The sequence below is a fragment of the Gobio gobio genome (assembly GCF_949357685.1).
Source record: "Gobio gobio genome assembly, chromosome: 11".
In the NCBI taxonomy this organism is placed as follows: Eukaryota; Metazoa; Chordata; class Actinopteri; order Cypriniformes; family Gobionidae; genus Gobio; species Gobio gobio.
The window spans coordinates 45316869-45334530 of NC_137104.1; the positions used below are offsets into that span (position 1 = coordinate 45316869).

At 39.1% G+C, this 17662-nt stretch overlaps 1 protein-coding gene across 2 annotated transcripts in view; it reads left to right on the top strand.

Annotated features, from left to right (window-relative positions):
• Positions 1-534: 534 nt before the first annotated feature.
• chd4a (chromodomain helicase DNA binding protein 4a) overlaps positions 535-17662 on the top strand; it is a 32899-nt gene continuing 15771 nt past the window's right edge. Inside the window, exons 1-15 of one of the 2 annotated variants that reach the window (XM_079828427.1) lie at positions 535-863; positions 1259-1384; positions 3080-3198; positions 4357-4584; positions 4675-4793; positions 11770-12026; positions 12889-13013; positions 13185-13320; positions 14575-14744; positions 14864-15097; positions 15257-15460; positions 16063-16274; positions 16365-16496; positions 16882-16981; positions 17095-17286. In XM_079828427.1, coding sequence (XP_079684553.1) covers positions 1330-1384; positions 3080-3198; positions 4357-4584; positions 4675-4793; positions 11770-12026; positions 12889-13013; positions 13185-13320; positions 14575-14744; positions 14864-15097; positions 15257-15460; positions 16063-16274; positions 16365-16496; positions 16882-16981; positions 17095-17286 — 2283 coding nt within the window. In that variant the 5' untranslated portion in view covers positions 535-863; positions 1259-1329. The remainder of the gene's footprint in view (positions 864-1258; positions 1385-3079; positions 3199-4356; positions 4585-4674; positions 4794-11769; positions 12027-12888; positions 13014-13184; positions 13321-14574; positions 14745-14863; positions 15098-15256; positions 15461-16062; positions 16275-16364; positions 16497-16881; positions 16982-17094; positions 17287-17662) is intronic. The other variant, XM_079828428.1, reaches the window with a different exon arrangement.

A 17662-nucleotide genomic window follows, 5' to 3' on the forward strand; every position in this document is an offset into this window, starting at 1 on the left:
CTTTAAACCTTTATAGCTGCTTTGATTGTGAACTTGAGAGGTAGACCGTGTGTGAATGTGGCCTTGAACCTAAAAATCCCAAACCGGAACTATTATCTGCTATTTGGGCTCATTTTGGGACTCCGAAATAAAGTTGGTGACGTGGTAGCGAATTGGTGTGTTCTAAAACGCCATTGGCCTGAAGAGCACTAACTTTAAGTTTTGATTATATGTGGCATTTTATACGCTCACAAATGTGTACTGTACATGTACTGTATATACAGAAGTGCAATAAGGAAGCAGGCTGGCGAAGAGTTTCTAATAGACTTTTTCTCCCTCTCTCTGTCGCTCTCTCTCTTCCGGTTCAGTTCCCGTTCATTCTTTTTTCGGAGTTATGGTTATTGTGGGATGTCAGTGACTATGTTTATTATTATGGGATGTTAACTGGGTGGGAGGGGGTGGCTGTCTCCATGGCAACTGTTGCTAAGGGCATGGTGGAATGGGGAAGAGAGGGACTGTCTTTGGTTGTTGGGGGGGGGGGTTATTATGGTCTGTATGTTGCAAGGTAACTATGCGGTGGGGGGAAGGGTGAATGTCTGTATGTATGTGTATGTGTGAATATGGGGAGGGAGATTATTATGGGATGTCTGGCCCCTGATCTCTTTGTGTCTATGCAAAGGGTGTAAGTGGCAGAAGGAGAAACTGCGACGTAGTGTGCATCCTACAGCTGAGAAAAAAAATAATAATCAGGATACACTTCACTTCTTATTCATTAGGGATATTACAAATTATATTTAAATGTTGATGAAAAGGAGCCAATACAACGTGGGGACATCTTAAATTGCATTAGCTGTTTGTTTGAAAAAGGGAACAGGTCAAGTTGTGTGAGTATACTTTCTAAAATTGTATTTTATTCATTCTAATAATGGGTTTTTAGAAGTCATACTGTGTATGATATCTTTTAATGCATGTAAAATTAAAGGAACCTTAAAAGTTATGGAGACTTTGCAGGTTAGCATCCCTAGCCTGCTTAGCTAATGCCACACTCATCATGCCCCATTTGCCTATTAAATGTCCATAACTTGTTTTAACCGCGTATTTTAAAAGTTTATTGACGCTTTTTTTTCACTTGCTCAAAAACAAAGGGGTTTTTGTCCAACATTATTATATATATTTGCATTTTTTTCTGGCATGGAGTGACCACTATGATCAGCATGCTACCGTGAGTATTAACTTCCGTTTGTATTGTTCTTTTATTTTCTGCCTCCCCCGGCTTCAGGAAGGCACGAGAGGAGGCGAAAATCGGCATACAAGTGTTCGCAATCCTCTCTGGCTGGTGTTATCAACAATATGTCCGGCAGTGAAGACGATAGAGACGATTTTGAACCTCGGTCTATGATTCAAGGTAAAACATTTACATTTAACGTTACTGGCGCGGGTCAACTAGTTTGGTCGGTGTTTGTTTTGTTTATTGCATATGTGGGTGAAAGGTAGATGCATTGAATGTTTAAACAGATTATTTGTGACGTATTTTATGTTCTCAGTTGGAGTTTATTAGCGTGAAACTTCATTTATTCGATGAACCAGTGGCTAGTCGGCTAACGAAACAACAAGCGGGGCTGATATTTTTTTCGAGATTTCAATTCTTATAAAACATTTAACTGTAAATATCATTTTATTGAGTAAATCACCTTATTTATTTGGATACCCTTTTGCATTTTATCACCTCTTTCCAGTTTTTTTAGTCAGCGCTCAGGGCTTTGTGTAGCCGGTTTTTTTACGCGGCTAGCCGTCGACTTACCTGCTATTTTTGCCTTCGCACTTAAATAATATACCTTCATATTAGTCAAACATGGCACATTACGTTCATTTGAGCATCTTAGGACTCCTATTAAGCAGTAATGATGTGCTTTTAGTAATATTTGATGTGTTATGTTGTTGCTGTACCGGTATCGGTGCTTCGCGGCCTACCGGTAACAGTCGCGTGTGAGTTTGACGCGTGAGGATTTTCAGTGTCCTCGCGCTCTTACTGTTCGCGCGCTGTCGGCCTGTAGTTTTCGATCCCAATAATGTGTTTTTTACCCGTAAAATAACCATAAACATCGATTTTAAGTTTAATATTTTGATTTTGCACATCAATATGTGCAGGAATCGGATGTGACGCTAGTTTTTCAGGGAAATGGTTGAAGGGGGGCTTTGCCCGGGTTTTCTGTGTTTTGAATGGAGCAAAATACTCGGTGTATGTGTTTTCTTTTGCCTTACTGACCATATAAGACGCAATGCAAGATTAATTTTACCACTTCATGAAGAAATTTATGATTTTTAAGATGTTGTGAGTGCATAATTTAGTATGTTTAGTGCTCTTAGTCAAAGAGACTTCTATATAAATATACTCTGGTATCTGGAGTAAAGCGGGTATATTGTTTTTCATAGTGAAATATGAGACAGGTCCATTAAGATCTTATATTACTGTCGTCCATGGGAAAACTTAGTCAAGGACTGACAGAATAATAATAATAGCAACAGTGCCATGTGACTTCCCTGAACAGAGATAGTAAAATAAGTGTCATGCTTAACTGTAAGAAGTGACACAAAATTGTTTCCTCAGATTCAGTATTTGCAATTTTTTACCAAAAATAACCTTTATTGTATCTGATAAAATGTTCAGCTCGCAGCTCACGGTGTTATTGAAACTGTAATGAGCTTTTAATAGGCAGCGTGTCTCAACATATAGTGTCCCAGATGATTTTCAACCATTCCAGATCAAATGACTAAAATAGATTTGTAAAAGGACGGCAATAGATCAGTCAATCATTAGATTAAATGTGAATGTCAGTGAACAGCATTGTTGATCGCATTGATTAATCTGAGGAGCCCTTTGTCTGACTACAGAGTTCACAAGCTCATGGATTTTATTTTTAAAATGGTTATTTCCAGGCCTGAAAATGAGAAAAATCTAAAAGTTGTGAGAATTTTTATAATGAAAATATACATGTATAATATGCAGGCTAAATTTTCAACTAAATATACAGACTTAAACATTTGAGTCCAATATATTAAATTGAGTAGATATTGCAGATATTTTGTGTTTGTTCCACAGACGAGGATGACCTGGACGAGGAGTTGTCAGAGAATGATGCCCCAAAGGTGAAAAAGAAGAAGAAAGCCAAAAAAAGCCGTGAGAGCAAAGGCAGCAAGAGAAATCGTTCACGCAGAGAGGTAATAGCCTTTGTGTGTGTGTGTGTGTGTGGGGATATTGTTTGTGTACAATATCCTTTGGAGAATGCAGTATTCACTTTCCTTATGTTATGAATTAGAAACCTCCCCCACAGTGTCTTAATGAGAAACAGAGCAATTCAGCTGCTGCCGCAAATGGGATAACATGTCCTAATGACTCTTAATATCAAAGGTACATAATTCAATTTTTTAAAGCTACCGAATCCCGATTCGACTACTTCATTAATGATAACTACACATGCTGTGTTTAAAAGACATGACAGAATCTGATTCTAGTCTTAACTGGTCAAATGGTCTCTTATTTTATTTCAAATACTGAACACAATATAAACTAATTGGGTATATCTTGTAAGACAAACTGAATTATTACATTTAAAGATCGCAAACTGATTTTTGCAACGTCGGAAGTGGTTGTTAAAAGCACTATAAATAAAAGTGAGCTCATGCACAACTTGGATAGTACCTTTTTTCCCCTTTTTTTTCAAATAACAATTTTTGAAAATTCCTTGGAGTAGTTGATATTTGCTGCAGTATAGCATGTTAATATTCAATTTAAAATTCGTAGTAAAGCAATTAGCTAATTCTTGTATAACTATTATGCATTATGGCTTCATATTAGTGTTTGTGTACATGGGATATTTGTATATTTAAAATTATTCACACTGCAGGATAATTGTACATGACCTTAAGACAAAAAGTGTTTACAAATGGTGGTTTCTCCCTTCACTACCATTCAAAAGTTTTCTTATTCTCACCACGGCTGTATTTATTTGATCACAAACAAAAATGTTGTGAAATATTATTATAATTTGAAACAACTGTTTTCTATTTGAATATATTTTAAAATGTAATCCTGTGATGTTAAAGCTGATTTTTCAGCATCATTACTCCATTTTTTTATTGTCACGTGATCATTCAGAAACCATGATGCATGTTTTTTTTTTCAGGATTTATTGAAAAGAACAGCATTTATTTGAAATAGAAACCTTTTGAAACTAGACAAAATGCTATACTGGCCCCAAAACATTACTGTACGTTCATATCAAATGTATCCTAAAATCTTGTTTTGATAAATTAACTACAATAGATCATTTTACCTGCTTCCAGAAGTAATCAAAATATGTCCTATGTGTCCTCCAGGAAATTGGCATCAGTTCTCCGGAGCCAGGGGAAGGGCCAGATCTGGACGATGGTGACGAAGACCGCTCAGAAAGCGAGGGTAGTGACTACACACCAGGCAAGAAGAAGAAGAAAAGAGCCAGCACCACAAAGGACAAGAAAAGAAGCAGCTCTGTGTCCGACAGAAACTCAGCAGCCTCCAAACGGAGGGAACCTGAGGAAGAGGAAGACGAGGATGATGATGATTCTGTGAGTTCCTATGAGATTTGACAGCTAAATTAACTGTATGATAAAGTGAATATAAATCAAATCGCTCATAAGTTCTGAACTGATTTTAAGGAGCCAAAAAGTTCCTCTCAGCTTTTGGATACCTGGGGTATGGAGGACATCGATCATGTCTTCACTGAGGAAGACTATAGAACCCTGACCAACTACAAAGCCTTCAGCCAGTTCGTCAGGTATGAGTGCATTACCCAGATTACTAATATGAGAAAAATAATTGTACGTGAATCTTTATTTTAAAGTTGGCATGAAATGGAAGTTGTGATGGTCTTTTCTTGTGACGTTTATTCAATGAAACGGCTTCTCAAATAAGAAAAAATGTGTTTGGATTGTTGTGGTTTGCAATTTCTGGGATGTCATGTGAGTAGGGACGCTCTGATCGATCAGCCGATAATCACATTCTATGACTCGATCGGGAGTCTCTGAATTTGGTCGATCTCACGAACCGATCGCAATTTGATGCGGTAAAACCGCTAAAAGTTTCCGCCGACGTGCTTGCAAACAGTAAATCACACCTCTTTATTTAGAGCAGTTTGTCTCAATTCAAACAAGTCCACACACAACTTAATCTGATGTGTAGATCTTGAGAAAATTAATCACAGAGTGACCTGACAATGATGTACTGCGTTGCTAAAGCTACAGGACTTCCGGGATCCGATCGTGTCGCGATCAAGACAGTGTTTTCTAACGTAATTTGATAGTTCAACCTAGGGCTGGGCGATATGGAGCAAAAAATATATCTCGATATATTTTGCTATATCTCGATATACAATATATATCTCGATATCTTTACAGGAAAAATAACCCCCCAATAACTACTGCAAAAACAAATATGTTAAATACCACAAAGTCTTTTTTTTTTTTATTGAAGTGCAAAGAGGTAGGCAGTTCATGTAGGAACAAAGTAGGGATGCAACAATACAGTAAGTCCACAGTTCAATACATACCTCGGTTTTTTTTACTACGGTTTTCGGTGCGGTTCTGATGGCTAGTCACAACAGATTTTTGCTATTCTATTCTTAGCCGAACAGCAAGAGCTTAAGGAGGAAAAAATACTATTTTTTTTTATTGCAATACTTTTTCTTTATTTTACTTAAAAGACTTGAAAAACCTTAGTTAAACTTAAAACTTTACTTTTAAAAAACCGTGTACAAATTCCTAGTGTACTGTATAATATAAAATAAATATATATTTATAAAGATTTACACTGGCAGCTCAGAGCTGTACAGCAGCATTTAAGTATGAAATTGAATTAAATGTAAAAATAAAACCCTACATAGACTTCCCTATAAAATATACACTGATTCTTATTAAAGCTACTGTATTAGTTTTTCAGTCAAGAGCCGTGAGTGATTTTGTCTTTGTCTTTTGTTATTTTATTAACCACTAAAGGAATAGTTCACTCAAAAATTAAAATTCTGTCATTGATTACGCACGCTCAAGTTGTTTTAAACCTGAGTAAAGTTCTTTCTTCTGTTGGACATAACATATATTTTGAAGAATATTGGAAACCAAACAGTTGCTGGTCCCCATTGTAGGAAATAATAATATGAATGTCAATCAGCTGTCTGTGTTCAACAGAAGAAATGAATAGGTTTGGAACAACATTAGAGTGAGTAAATAATGACAAAATTTTAGAGTGAACTGTCCCTTTAAAGGGTTAGTTCACCCAAAAATGAAAATTCTGTCATTAATTACTCACCCTCATGTCGTTGGACACCCGTAAGACCTCCGTTCATATTCGGAACACAAATGAAGATATTTTAGTTGAAAGCTGATGTCTGAGAAAGGCTTCACACAGGCCTCCATTGGCATTCAGTACATTGACACTTCCAAGATCCATGAAAGGCACTTAAAACGTCGTTACAAAGTCCATCTCACTACAGTGGCTCTACAATAATCATACAATGCGACGACAATAGTTTTTGTGCGCAAAAAAAAAATCAAAATAACACCTTTATCCAACTTGTTCTTGTCTTCCGTGTGCGCCTCCACGACGCATGCGCGAGAATATGACGTAGCGCCGGTGTTCGGGAATCGATGAAATACACACTTAAGCTCCATTTTGAGCACTACGCCGAGACCTAAAGCACGATCAATGTAGAATCCAACAGCTTAGACACGCGCGTCTTCCTCTGCTCGTAAACAAATCGCTTCTGGGTCATATGTCCGAACGCCGGATCTGCGTCATATTCTCGCGCATGCGTCGTGGAGGCGCACACGGAAGACAAGAACAAGTTGGATAAAGGTGTTATTTTGATTTTTTTTTTGCGCACAAAAACTATTGTCGTCGCATTGTATGATTATTGTAGAGCCACTGTGGTGAGATAGACTTTGTAACGACGTTTTAAGTGCCTTTCATGGATCTTGGAAGTGTCAATGTACTGAATGCCAATGGAGGCCTGTGTGAAGCCTTTCTCAGCCATCAGCTTTCAACTAAAATATCTTCATTTGTGTTCCGAATATGAACGGAGGTCTTACGGGTGTCCAACGACATGAGGGTGAGTAATTAATGACAGAATTTTCATTTTTGGGTGAACTAACCCTTTAAGGACAAGCGGCAGCGTGTTCACTATAGGCTGCCCTGCTGTCAATATAAAACTTTCACGCATCTAATATACAGACACACGCCGATTTTACTTTCACTTTAGACATAACCGACTGTGTTTATGTTAACCTTGTGAGTATTTGAAAGTATTAGCGCAGTAAGATTTAGTCCAGTAATCACTTGTTTGACAGGCTTTTAGTGCGCGCGCTCGGGAAACCGCACGGTGCCCTACGCGCAAGACTTTAAAACGCATGCAAATAATGAATTTTCATTCAAAAATAAAACAACTCAAATCAAGGGCATAGTAAGTAACCTTCTCCAGCAAGCAAGCCGCTCTCTCTCCGTAGTGTACAGTCGCGGGAGTTCTTGTCTCGCAAAGTAATGCTGCCTAGGTAAACTGTATCTTGGATCAAGTGTTTGAGAACCAACTGTCCGCATTCATGGCAGTAGACATCTGTCTGCTGTTCGTCCGACGCCTTAAAATCGAAGTATCTCCAGACTCCAGATAATGGAGGCAATTTTTTTTAAGACGAGTTCTGTAGCCTCCGAGCTGGTTGCGGACGCCGCCATGACAACACGCGAGGGGAGGGGGAACAAAAGCAAGGAGGCGGGGGGCGAGCGAGCGGGGGCGAGCACAGCACAGAGAAGGCAAACAAGCAAAGTGGCGGAATCAGAATTGAATATAAACAATATATCGATATATACGATATGTCAAAATCCATATCGTGTTTAAAAAATATCTCGATATATTTTAAATATCGAGATATCGCCCACCCCTAGTTCAACCAATGGAAACTGGATCTCGGATATGGTGGGACGTGACATCAAAAAAAGTGAAATGAAAATGGAACTTTTTTTTAATTGGACAACCCAATGGATCAAGTCCTGCCTTACATTTTGTCACATTCGAAAAGTTGTTTCAATCAGAAATATGTAACAATAGGGAAGAAAAGACGATCGCAACTTCCGTTTCATGCTGACTTTAACTGCTGCTTTTTAATTGGCTGACAAATTAGAAGTGTTATCTCCTGACTTAGAACATATGATCATAATCATAATAAACAAGGCATCTACTCTAGGGGTGTGCGATGTAAGCGTATTTCGATTTTCCAAAGTTTATGAAAACAAGATAATGGAGGTAAAACGATTATTATGCTGCTCCCGCATTCTGCTGCGCACTTTCCTTTCCATCACAGCTGTGCGCTTTAGTTCCTCCCTGAGCCAAACTTAACATCCAAATCAGCGAATTAGTGAGTGAACTAAAATGCAGTCTATTGTTGCTAAACTGCGGGACGTGCTTGATATTAAACGGTGTTATTAAAAGCGCATTAAGCTGCGAAAGAGATGCTGTTCCCTTGGCGGCCTCCTGTGCATGTGCTCCAAGACGTAATAAGCGAAGAATACTATGGGCTAGGGTTGGGCCGATAGAGGATGGCATTGTCCATCGACAATGCCTGACAGACATTGCGATGTTGAGCTGTCATTGTGGTTTGTAATTACCACATTGTGATATTGTTTCCTTGGCGACACGTCATGCTTGTCACATGACTCACATCAGCCAAAATAGCGCTGTATGACTTGCATATCACTTTTATTTTCCTTTTTTATTCAAAATATTCACAAACTTGCTTAAAGGAGCACGCTTTTTGGGACTTAAGCTTATTTACCGTATCCCCAGAGTTAGATAAGTCCATACATACCTTTCTCATCTACGTGCATGCCATTACTCTGTCTGACACACCCACCGCTAGCCTAGCTTGGCACAAAGACTGGAGATAAACGGCTCCAGCTAGCCACCTGCTCAATAAGTGACAAAATAACGGCAACATTTTCCTATTTACATGTTGTGATGTGTATAGTTGCATCGTGTACTAAGACCGACGGAAAATGAAAAGTTAGTCTAGAGTTTAGACCGATATGGCTAGGAACTATACTCTGATTCCTGCATAATAATCAAGGAACTTTGCTGCCGTACCATGGATGCAGCGGCGCAATGATATTACTAGGGCTGAAACGATTCATCGAGTTACTCGATTAACTCGATTACAAAAATTCCTCGAGGCAAAAATTCTGCCTCAAAGCCTCGTTAAATTCCTATGACGCGCACTATACGCGCAGGGATCTGATTCACACGGACCGCTGTTAAATGTTCAGGAAGCACACCATAGCGCGTGATACATTTTTTATAGTTTACATTACATTACTTTAGTTTAGATTCTAGATGCGCAGAATCACTATAGTAATTGCATGTTTTACACAGTTTATGTAAGTTGATTACCGTTCTTATATTGCCACACACACACACACACGGCGTGTGCGCAAGCGCCGTAGCCAGATCGCTTTCACTTTCGTCCTCATAAAGTTTGTCAAGTAAATGCTTTTAAAGCCTTGCCAGTTTGAACACTGAAGCGATTGTGCACTATTCAAAAACAACAATACGGAAAATTTATCCATTCAGTGCTCAGCTTTTTTCTGTGACACGGAGAGTTGAGCTGACAACGCGCGCGCCCTGAAGGCAGACCTCTTTTCATGTGAAGATCGCGCGCGGAGAGCTGCACAAACACGCAGTGTCAACGCCGTCCTGTCACTAAAGTAAAGTCACTAAAGTAGCTTAGAAACTCAACTCAACCTTTATAGGCATATATTTGAATACCTTTTGAAGTAATTACAAACCACAGCTTCATAATGAATAGAGAATAATTTCAGCATTCACTGTATACACCGGGACGTGATGTTGTGACGCGATTTTTCGAACGGATGCTTCACCTAAAATGCACCGCAATGCAAGTGATGCAAGCCAAATGCAGCGTTCTATTGAAAATTAATGTATGTATTTCTGCTGTACCAAACTGCAATAAAGCCTCACACACACACACACACACACACACACACACACACACACACACACACACACACACACACACACACACACACAGGATGCTAGGTTACCATAGCAAATAGGCTCACCCCAGAAATGATATATTATTTGTTAGTAGCCTAATGGTAAATGCTGCAGGTGTAGAAATCTACATAAAAGATATTTACTTTGATGTCAGGGCTAGATTACAGTATGAAACCTGTTGTGCATATTAATAAGTTAAATTGCTTTTCCTCTTCATTTTCGTTATGCATTATTTGTTTTGGTTGTTTAAAAACACAGAATTTTTTATCCGATTAATCGATCGATTTAAGTTCTAGATTAATCGATTACAAAAAGAATCGATAGCTGCAGCCCTAGATATTACGCAGCGCCTGAAAATAGGCTTACTTCCGTCAACTTAACCAACATGACAACCTGCGTGCACCGAGAGCGTGGCGGGGACTATTTTTCAGGCGCTGCGTAATATCATTGCGCCGCTCCACCGATGGTACGGCAGCAAAGTTCCTTGATCATTACGTATGTATGGATTTATCTAACTCTGGGGGATACGGTGAATAAGCTGAAGTCCCAAAAAGTCGACGTGTTCCTTTAACGTCATCATCTATCTTATATTCCGATTCTCAAATACGTGTAAGTGAGTGTGTTTTGTCATTTAAAAACTTATAAACAATCTTGATCTATAACGTTAGAAGGGTGCCATGTTAGTTTGCGCCACAGTTGAGAGAGTCTTGTCAGTTGGATTTACAGCACGTAAATTCATCAGTTTTTTCCCAGAAAAAACATGTAAATAAGTGGCCGGTCAACTGGGAGAAGAATAGACTTCATAGTAAACTTTATAGTTACTTACATTGTGTGTCTGATATGAATAAAGCACGTCTGCAAATTATATTTGAATGGATTAATGTTGCTTCCATAGACACCAGTGTGTATTTTATACTCTAAATGTATTGTTTTGCTAGTACTTATGTGTATTTAAATGTCTGAAACCTAAAATAAACAGTGTGGTTGAAAACACTGAATAGTTGTGACAAGCGCTGAGCGTGTCTGTCTCTGGTTCAGCACCAACCAAAGCATGAAAGCACGTTTGAATCTGGCAGTTATGTCACCTTCACTGTAAATTCTGAGGGCTCGTTTACACAGGACGAGATGCGGGCAGTGGAATATGGGGGAAAAATGCAAGGTCTCGAAATGATCATGATCATATCACCCACCTATAATAATCGTGATTTCAATATTGAGCAAAATAATTGATTATGATGTTTGCCATAATCAAGCAGCCCTAATTTACTCTGAAAAAAGGTTGCATGGTTAAAGGTGCGGTCACATTATTGAAATTTCGCTAAAAGGGCCATCATCCATTACTAGTGTATCAATGGAAAAAAGTGCTGATCACACACCGGCCTCTTTTTCAATACAAGCAGCTTTCTATCAGTCATCGTGAAGAATTTGCATGCCCAACTTAAACACGTACACGTTACTTCAAAATCTTTCGCCCTCACTCGAAATGCCAGATCGCATGGATTCCTATTGAAATTACTGGATTTCACCTGAAAAAATGTTTTAAATAATGGTAAATGTGACCGCAGCTTAACTGTTAATAGCTGCAGGTCGGGAACATGTTGGCTTTACACCAACAAAGTAATGACTGCAGCAAAATCATCAGTGTATATAAAAAAGATTTCCCCCAAATTTTAACAACAATGTCCTCCCTGCAATCTCACAGGCCTCTGATTGCTGCCAAGAACCCCAAAATCGCCGTTTCCAAGATGATGATGGTTCTGGGAGCAAAGTGGCGGGAGTTCAGCACTAACAATCCTCTGCGGGGCTCGGCCGCTGCCACCACGGCCCTGGCGGCCGCTAGTGCCGCAGCATCTGTTGAAACGGCAGCAGAAACTCCAGCCCCTGCACCTGCAGCCCAAGTCAGTGTCGAGCCCACACCAGCAGCTCCCGTGCGCAAGGCCAAGACAAAAGAGGGCAAGGGTGAGTGCGAGGTTTTCCTTGTTTTATGTTTGTGTAATTATGATTGTTCTTCTGCCATGTGAGAGACGGCCTGCTACAACAGCTTCGATGTTTATTTGATTTGTGCATTTTCATCTTGACAGTGTTATTATTCTAAACATTCAGCAGCTGTTTTTTGCGGTGTTGAGGAATAATGGTTTCCTTGAGATTTGCATTAAGTTCATTGTACTATGGCGCTTGTTTCACTGTAGATTGTTTTTAAATTGTGATGATCACATTTTAATGGTTTCTTAGAACCTTGAAGAATGGGGCAGTTCAGACTTATTCGACCCGACAGCAAACCGCTGTTGCTCATTTCACTTGTAAAATGGAGCACAGAAGCAAACACGGACTGCTTAATGCCTTTTGGTGCAGAAAACTTCCCACGGTTGCATTTGTTTGATCAAAAATACAGGAAAAAATACAGTCTTCATAGTCACATGATCCTTTGTAAATCATTCTAATATGCTGATTTGCTGCTCCAGAAACATTTCTAATTATCAATGTTGAAAATATGCATTTTTGATGAATATTTTTTTGCATCAGGATTTTTTGATGATAGTTTAAAAGAACAGCATTTTCTTGAAATGCTAAAGACTTCAACACAACAAAAGATTTCCATCACATTTAATAAATTAATAATTAAACTATTAATTTCCTTACATTCTTACTGACCCCAAACTTTTGACTAGTAGTACGTGTCAGGTATTGCTTATACACAATTTTAGTGTTTTTTCACATGATTCCCACATGCTAGCAGGGTTTATTTATGATGTATGAGTTCTTAGCCGCTAATGTTTTGCTTACATCAAGGAAAAATTATGCTAATTCATGCGCATTTCAGGTCCCAATGCACGCAAGAAGTCCAAACCTGCCCCCAAACCTCAGGAGAAGAAGGTGAAGACCAAAAAGGTTGCTCCTCTGAAGATCAAACTTGGAGGCTTCAACAGCAAGAGGAAACGCTCATCTGTAAGACCCCCAGTTCTACTTTTTTTCCCTTCCTGGCTCTAATTTTAGACGTAAATTAGACATCGCTCTAATGACGTCGAAGCAATTTTCTGGTCATTTATGGACTGAAGTACAGAATTGCAGTATATTTATCTCTGCTTCTATTTCTTTATATTTCAAACCCTTTTTTAGAGTGAAGAGGACGATGTTGATGTGGATAGTGACTTTGACGATGGCAGTATGAACAGTGTGTCTGTTTCGAATGGGTCAAATAGCCGCAGTAGTCGCAGCAGTGCGAAGAAGAAGCCCAAAAAGAAGACTAAAAAGGGTGAGATCTTATGCTCTGTCTTGGTGCTTGTGAACATTTTAGGCAATCTTTTTAAGCTTAATCAGGCCTATTAAAACAATCTTTCCAACCCTCTACAATACGAGTAAATCACTTGAGTAAATCTTCACTCTGGGTGACTAAATAATATCTATCTTTAGCCATTGGCAGCACTAATATAAATAAAATGGTATATCAGTGTGGCGAGTAAACAAAAAAATATTCTAGCCAATGGTAATACTATTGCCAAGGTGTGCATAGAGGGTTGCGTTCCCCAAACTGCATCCACTGTTTCCTTAACGCTGGGTTATTTGGGAAGCTGAACAAGGTTATCTTTCCCTCACAACCAAAAACACACTTCTTAAGTGACATTGTTAATTTCGTGGTCTAAACACAAAATGATAGCGCAGCCAACGGCTTCTATAACCTGAACGAAGCTCGTTGATGGGCGTGCTCTTGCTCTGGTTGATGTGCGCACACACGCTCATGTGGGAGAAGTGCCCATACAAGCTATTCAGCCCTTTATGATGTCATACAGGGCCATACTCGAAAAAAAAAACTTTCCGAAACTTGTTCGAATCCTGAAGGAGTGTATTTGGCACAGAAATATTCAGTCATACGCCCAACTCATTTTTAATCAACTAAAATTTTAGTCCTGTTTAGCATGAGAATCCAACTCTTTAACAGTGTAAATGAGGCAGAATGCGTGAAATAGCATTAGACCCCCGCGTTTAAGGGACCAGAGATTTTCTAGTTTTTGCTGCATTTGAGACAACCAATTTGGAAAACGATGTCTCTTCTACATCTTAAAATCATCAGGAATATTTGGAAAATCCCAGTGAAATTTGAATGAGATACTCCCCTAAATATAAAAACGCATTTGAGAGACATTATGAAATGTTTTTTTTTTTTTTTTTTTCATTTGTTTTATTTGTCTTGATTTCATTTTAGTGGTTAAAGTGCGAAACTGCACCAATCATTCACACAGACACGCGCAGAACCTGTAGACTTGATATTTAAATATCAGTCTTTATTCACTTTAATATTCACAGAGACGTTTGTATCATGGATTGATTATGTGAACTGCCCTACTTTTGATTTATTCATCCCAAATTCTGTGACATTACACATTTATACTGTTATAAAATTTCAATTTCTATGACTGGATTACACGATTCAGTTCCTTTTTTTCCACATTGTGGTAATCATTGGGCCATACTATCAGTCGTTCATCTATTCTCTCTCTTTCTCTGCTAGGAGAGGAAGATGGTGACGGCTATGAGACGGATCATCAGGATTACTGTGAGGTCTGTCAGCAGGGAGGAGAGATCATTCTCTGTGACACCTGTCCACGAGCCTATCACATGGTCTGCTTGGACCCTGATATGGAGAAGGCACCAGAGGGCACCTGGAGCTGCCCACATTGTGTGAGTGAACCAACTTTAAATCTCTGCATGAATTCAATTCAAAGGATGTCCAAAGGGCATCGTCAAACCCTGATGTCACCTTGTACTCTGCATAATTAAACTATTTCTTTTTCTTTCAGGAGAAGATGGGGATTCAGTGGGAGGCTCGTGAGGACGCATCAGACGTTGAGGAGGATACCGAGGTGGGAGGTGAGGCAGAAGAGGACGACCATCACATGGAGTTCTGCAGAGTGTGTAAAGATGGCGGAGAGCTGCTGTGCTGTGACTCCTGCCCCTCGTCGTACCACATTCACTGCCTTAACCCACCCCTGCCCGAGATTCCCAACGGAGAATGGATCTGCCCTCGATGCACTGTGAGTCAACCGTGTTAGAATTTTTAAATGGGCTTAAAGGTCAGGGGTCAAAGCTGGAAATGTCTTAGTTGATTTGTTATTAATGTGACAACAGATAACATGCAAATAGCCTACTTATTACCTACCTAAATTACTTTTTTTTTCTCTCTCTCTCTCCAGTGTCCTACTATGAAAGGAAAGGTGCAGAAGATTCTGACCTGGCGTTGGAGTGAACCTCCTCCCCCGACCCCTGTGGCCCGGCCCACTGACCTCCCAGCTGATGCGCCTGACCCCACACCATTGGCTGGTCGCCCCGAGAGGGAGTTCTTTGTTAAATGGCAGAATATGTCTTATTGGCACTGCTCCTGGGTTTCCGAGCTACAGGTACGTCACTGGGTCTTATTTTGGTTTTGAAGTGCTATGTTTCCATCAACCTATTTTGATGTGCATTTTGGGATGTCACATAAATTCTAAAAATGTGAGCTTAAGTTGGATGAACTTTTTATCCGATAAGAACTTGCATAAACTACGGATTTACAGAATAAATTCCTCTATTCGTAGTGATATTAAGCACAAGTTTATCAGGAAGTGGTTTTGTACTCTCCGGCTCTCTGGGTGGAAACTGTGCTTTATTCGCAAATGTTTTTTGCAATATTCCAATTTTGTTCATAAGTGAAATTCGCACATTTGGATGGAAACATAGCTAGTGTTATCTTAATATTTTAAATGAATATATTTTCATTTATTATAGGTTATTTTTTATACATTTGTTTTATGTATAATTTAAGAGGAAAATACACAATTCAGAACAAATAATTGTATATATTATTTATTTGATTGAATTATTATTGCTTTGCTTTTTGGCTTGAACAAACTTTCAGTGTTTAATCTACTATCTGTGAATCCAGACAATGGCTTGTGTGTCATTTTGAGTCCAGATTTAGGCTGAATTCTCACTAACTTTGGCTCGCAACATCTCTCTCTAGCTGGAGATGCACTGTCAGGTGATGTTCAGAAACTACCAGCGCAAGAACGACATGGACGAGCCCCCGCTCTTAGACTTTGGCATTGAGGGAGATGAGGACAAGAGTGACAAGAGAAAGAAGAAAGACCCCACCTATGCTCGGATGGAGGAGAAGTACTACCGATTCGGCATCAAGATGGAATGGATGATGATTCACCGTGTCCTGAACCATAGGTGAGATGAGCTCAAGAACTTTGGATTCAATCACTGGATAAATTTCATAGCATTTCTCATGCCGTACCTGTTGTGTTTTATTCCTTTTAGTGTGGATAAGAAGAATAACTGTCACTACCTTATCAAGTGGAGGGATGTAACATATGATCAGTCTACCTGGGAGGCAGAGGATATGGATATACCAGAGTTTGACGCCTACAAACTGCAGTACTGGAACCACAGGTATACGTGTGAACAGGAATAGCCTTTGCAAGGCATTTAATGTCACAATAGGCAAGACTCCTATTCATCTTGGTCATGACATTTATGATATTTAATTCCAGACAGTGTTATATTTAGTATTACTTTGCTATGTTTGAACATTTGTATTTGATATTATTTCAGCTTTCAAATACAAAGATTTCAATTAACAAAAAGTTATGTCTTGGTTACATCAGCATGAAATAAAAGTGTTTTTATTTTTTTTAAAGGCAGTGAAAGACTGAAAACAGGGTTTTTTGTAAAGAAAGAAATTTAGATCGAAGTATAAATCTTCAAGTTCATAGACCTGAAAGTGCACGTAATGATGCACACGCTCATCATATTCATTCGTTTTTCTTTTCTAAAGGGAGTTGATGATGGGTGATGAAGGTAAACCAGGAAAGAAGTTGAAGATCAAAGGGAAGGTGCGAAAACTGGACCGGCCTCCAGAGAACCCCGTGGTAGATGTAAGTGAGCTTCATTGTGCTCCTCCTACACACTAATGGCAGCACCTATTAGACCCAGCTGCACCATTCATTTGTTCATCTGGCTAAAACCCAATTTCTTTACTCTCCTGTAGCCCACTATTAAGTTTGACCGTCAGCCAGAGTATCTGGACAGTACAGGTGGAACGTTGCATCCATACCAGTTGGAGGGGCTCAACTGGCTCCGCTTCTCCTGGGCTCAGGGAACCGACACCATCCTGGCAGACGAGATGGGTCTGGGAAAAACCGTGCAGACTGCTGTTTTCCTCTATTCACTGTATAAAGAGGTACCTTGTTTTTTTTATTTCCTCGAGAGTCCAGGAGTTATGATGTGATGAATTGAACAAAGAATTAACATGCGTTATGCATTATTAATCTTGTAATCCAAGAAGAACTACACTACCATTCAAAAGTTTGGGGTGGGTAAGGTTTTGTTTGTTTGTTTTGATGAAGGGCATCTCTCATGGCCACCAAGGCTACATGTATTTGATCTAAAATGCAGTAATAACAGTAATACTGTAAAATATGATTATGAATTCTATTGGAATATATTTTCAAACGGAATTTATTCCTGTGATGCCAAAGATGAAACTGATGCATTATTTTCAGGACTCTTGAAAATAGTTTGAATAGAAAGTCGAATTAAAATATTAATTTATTTAA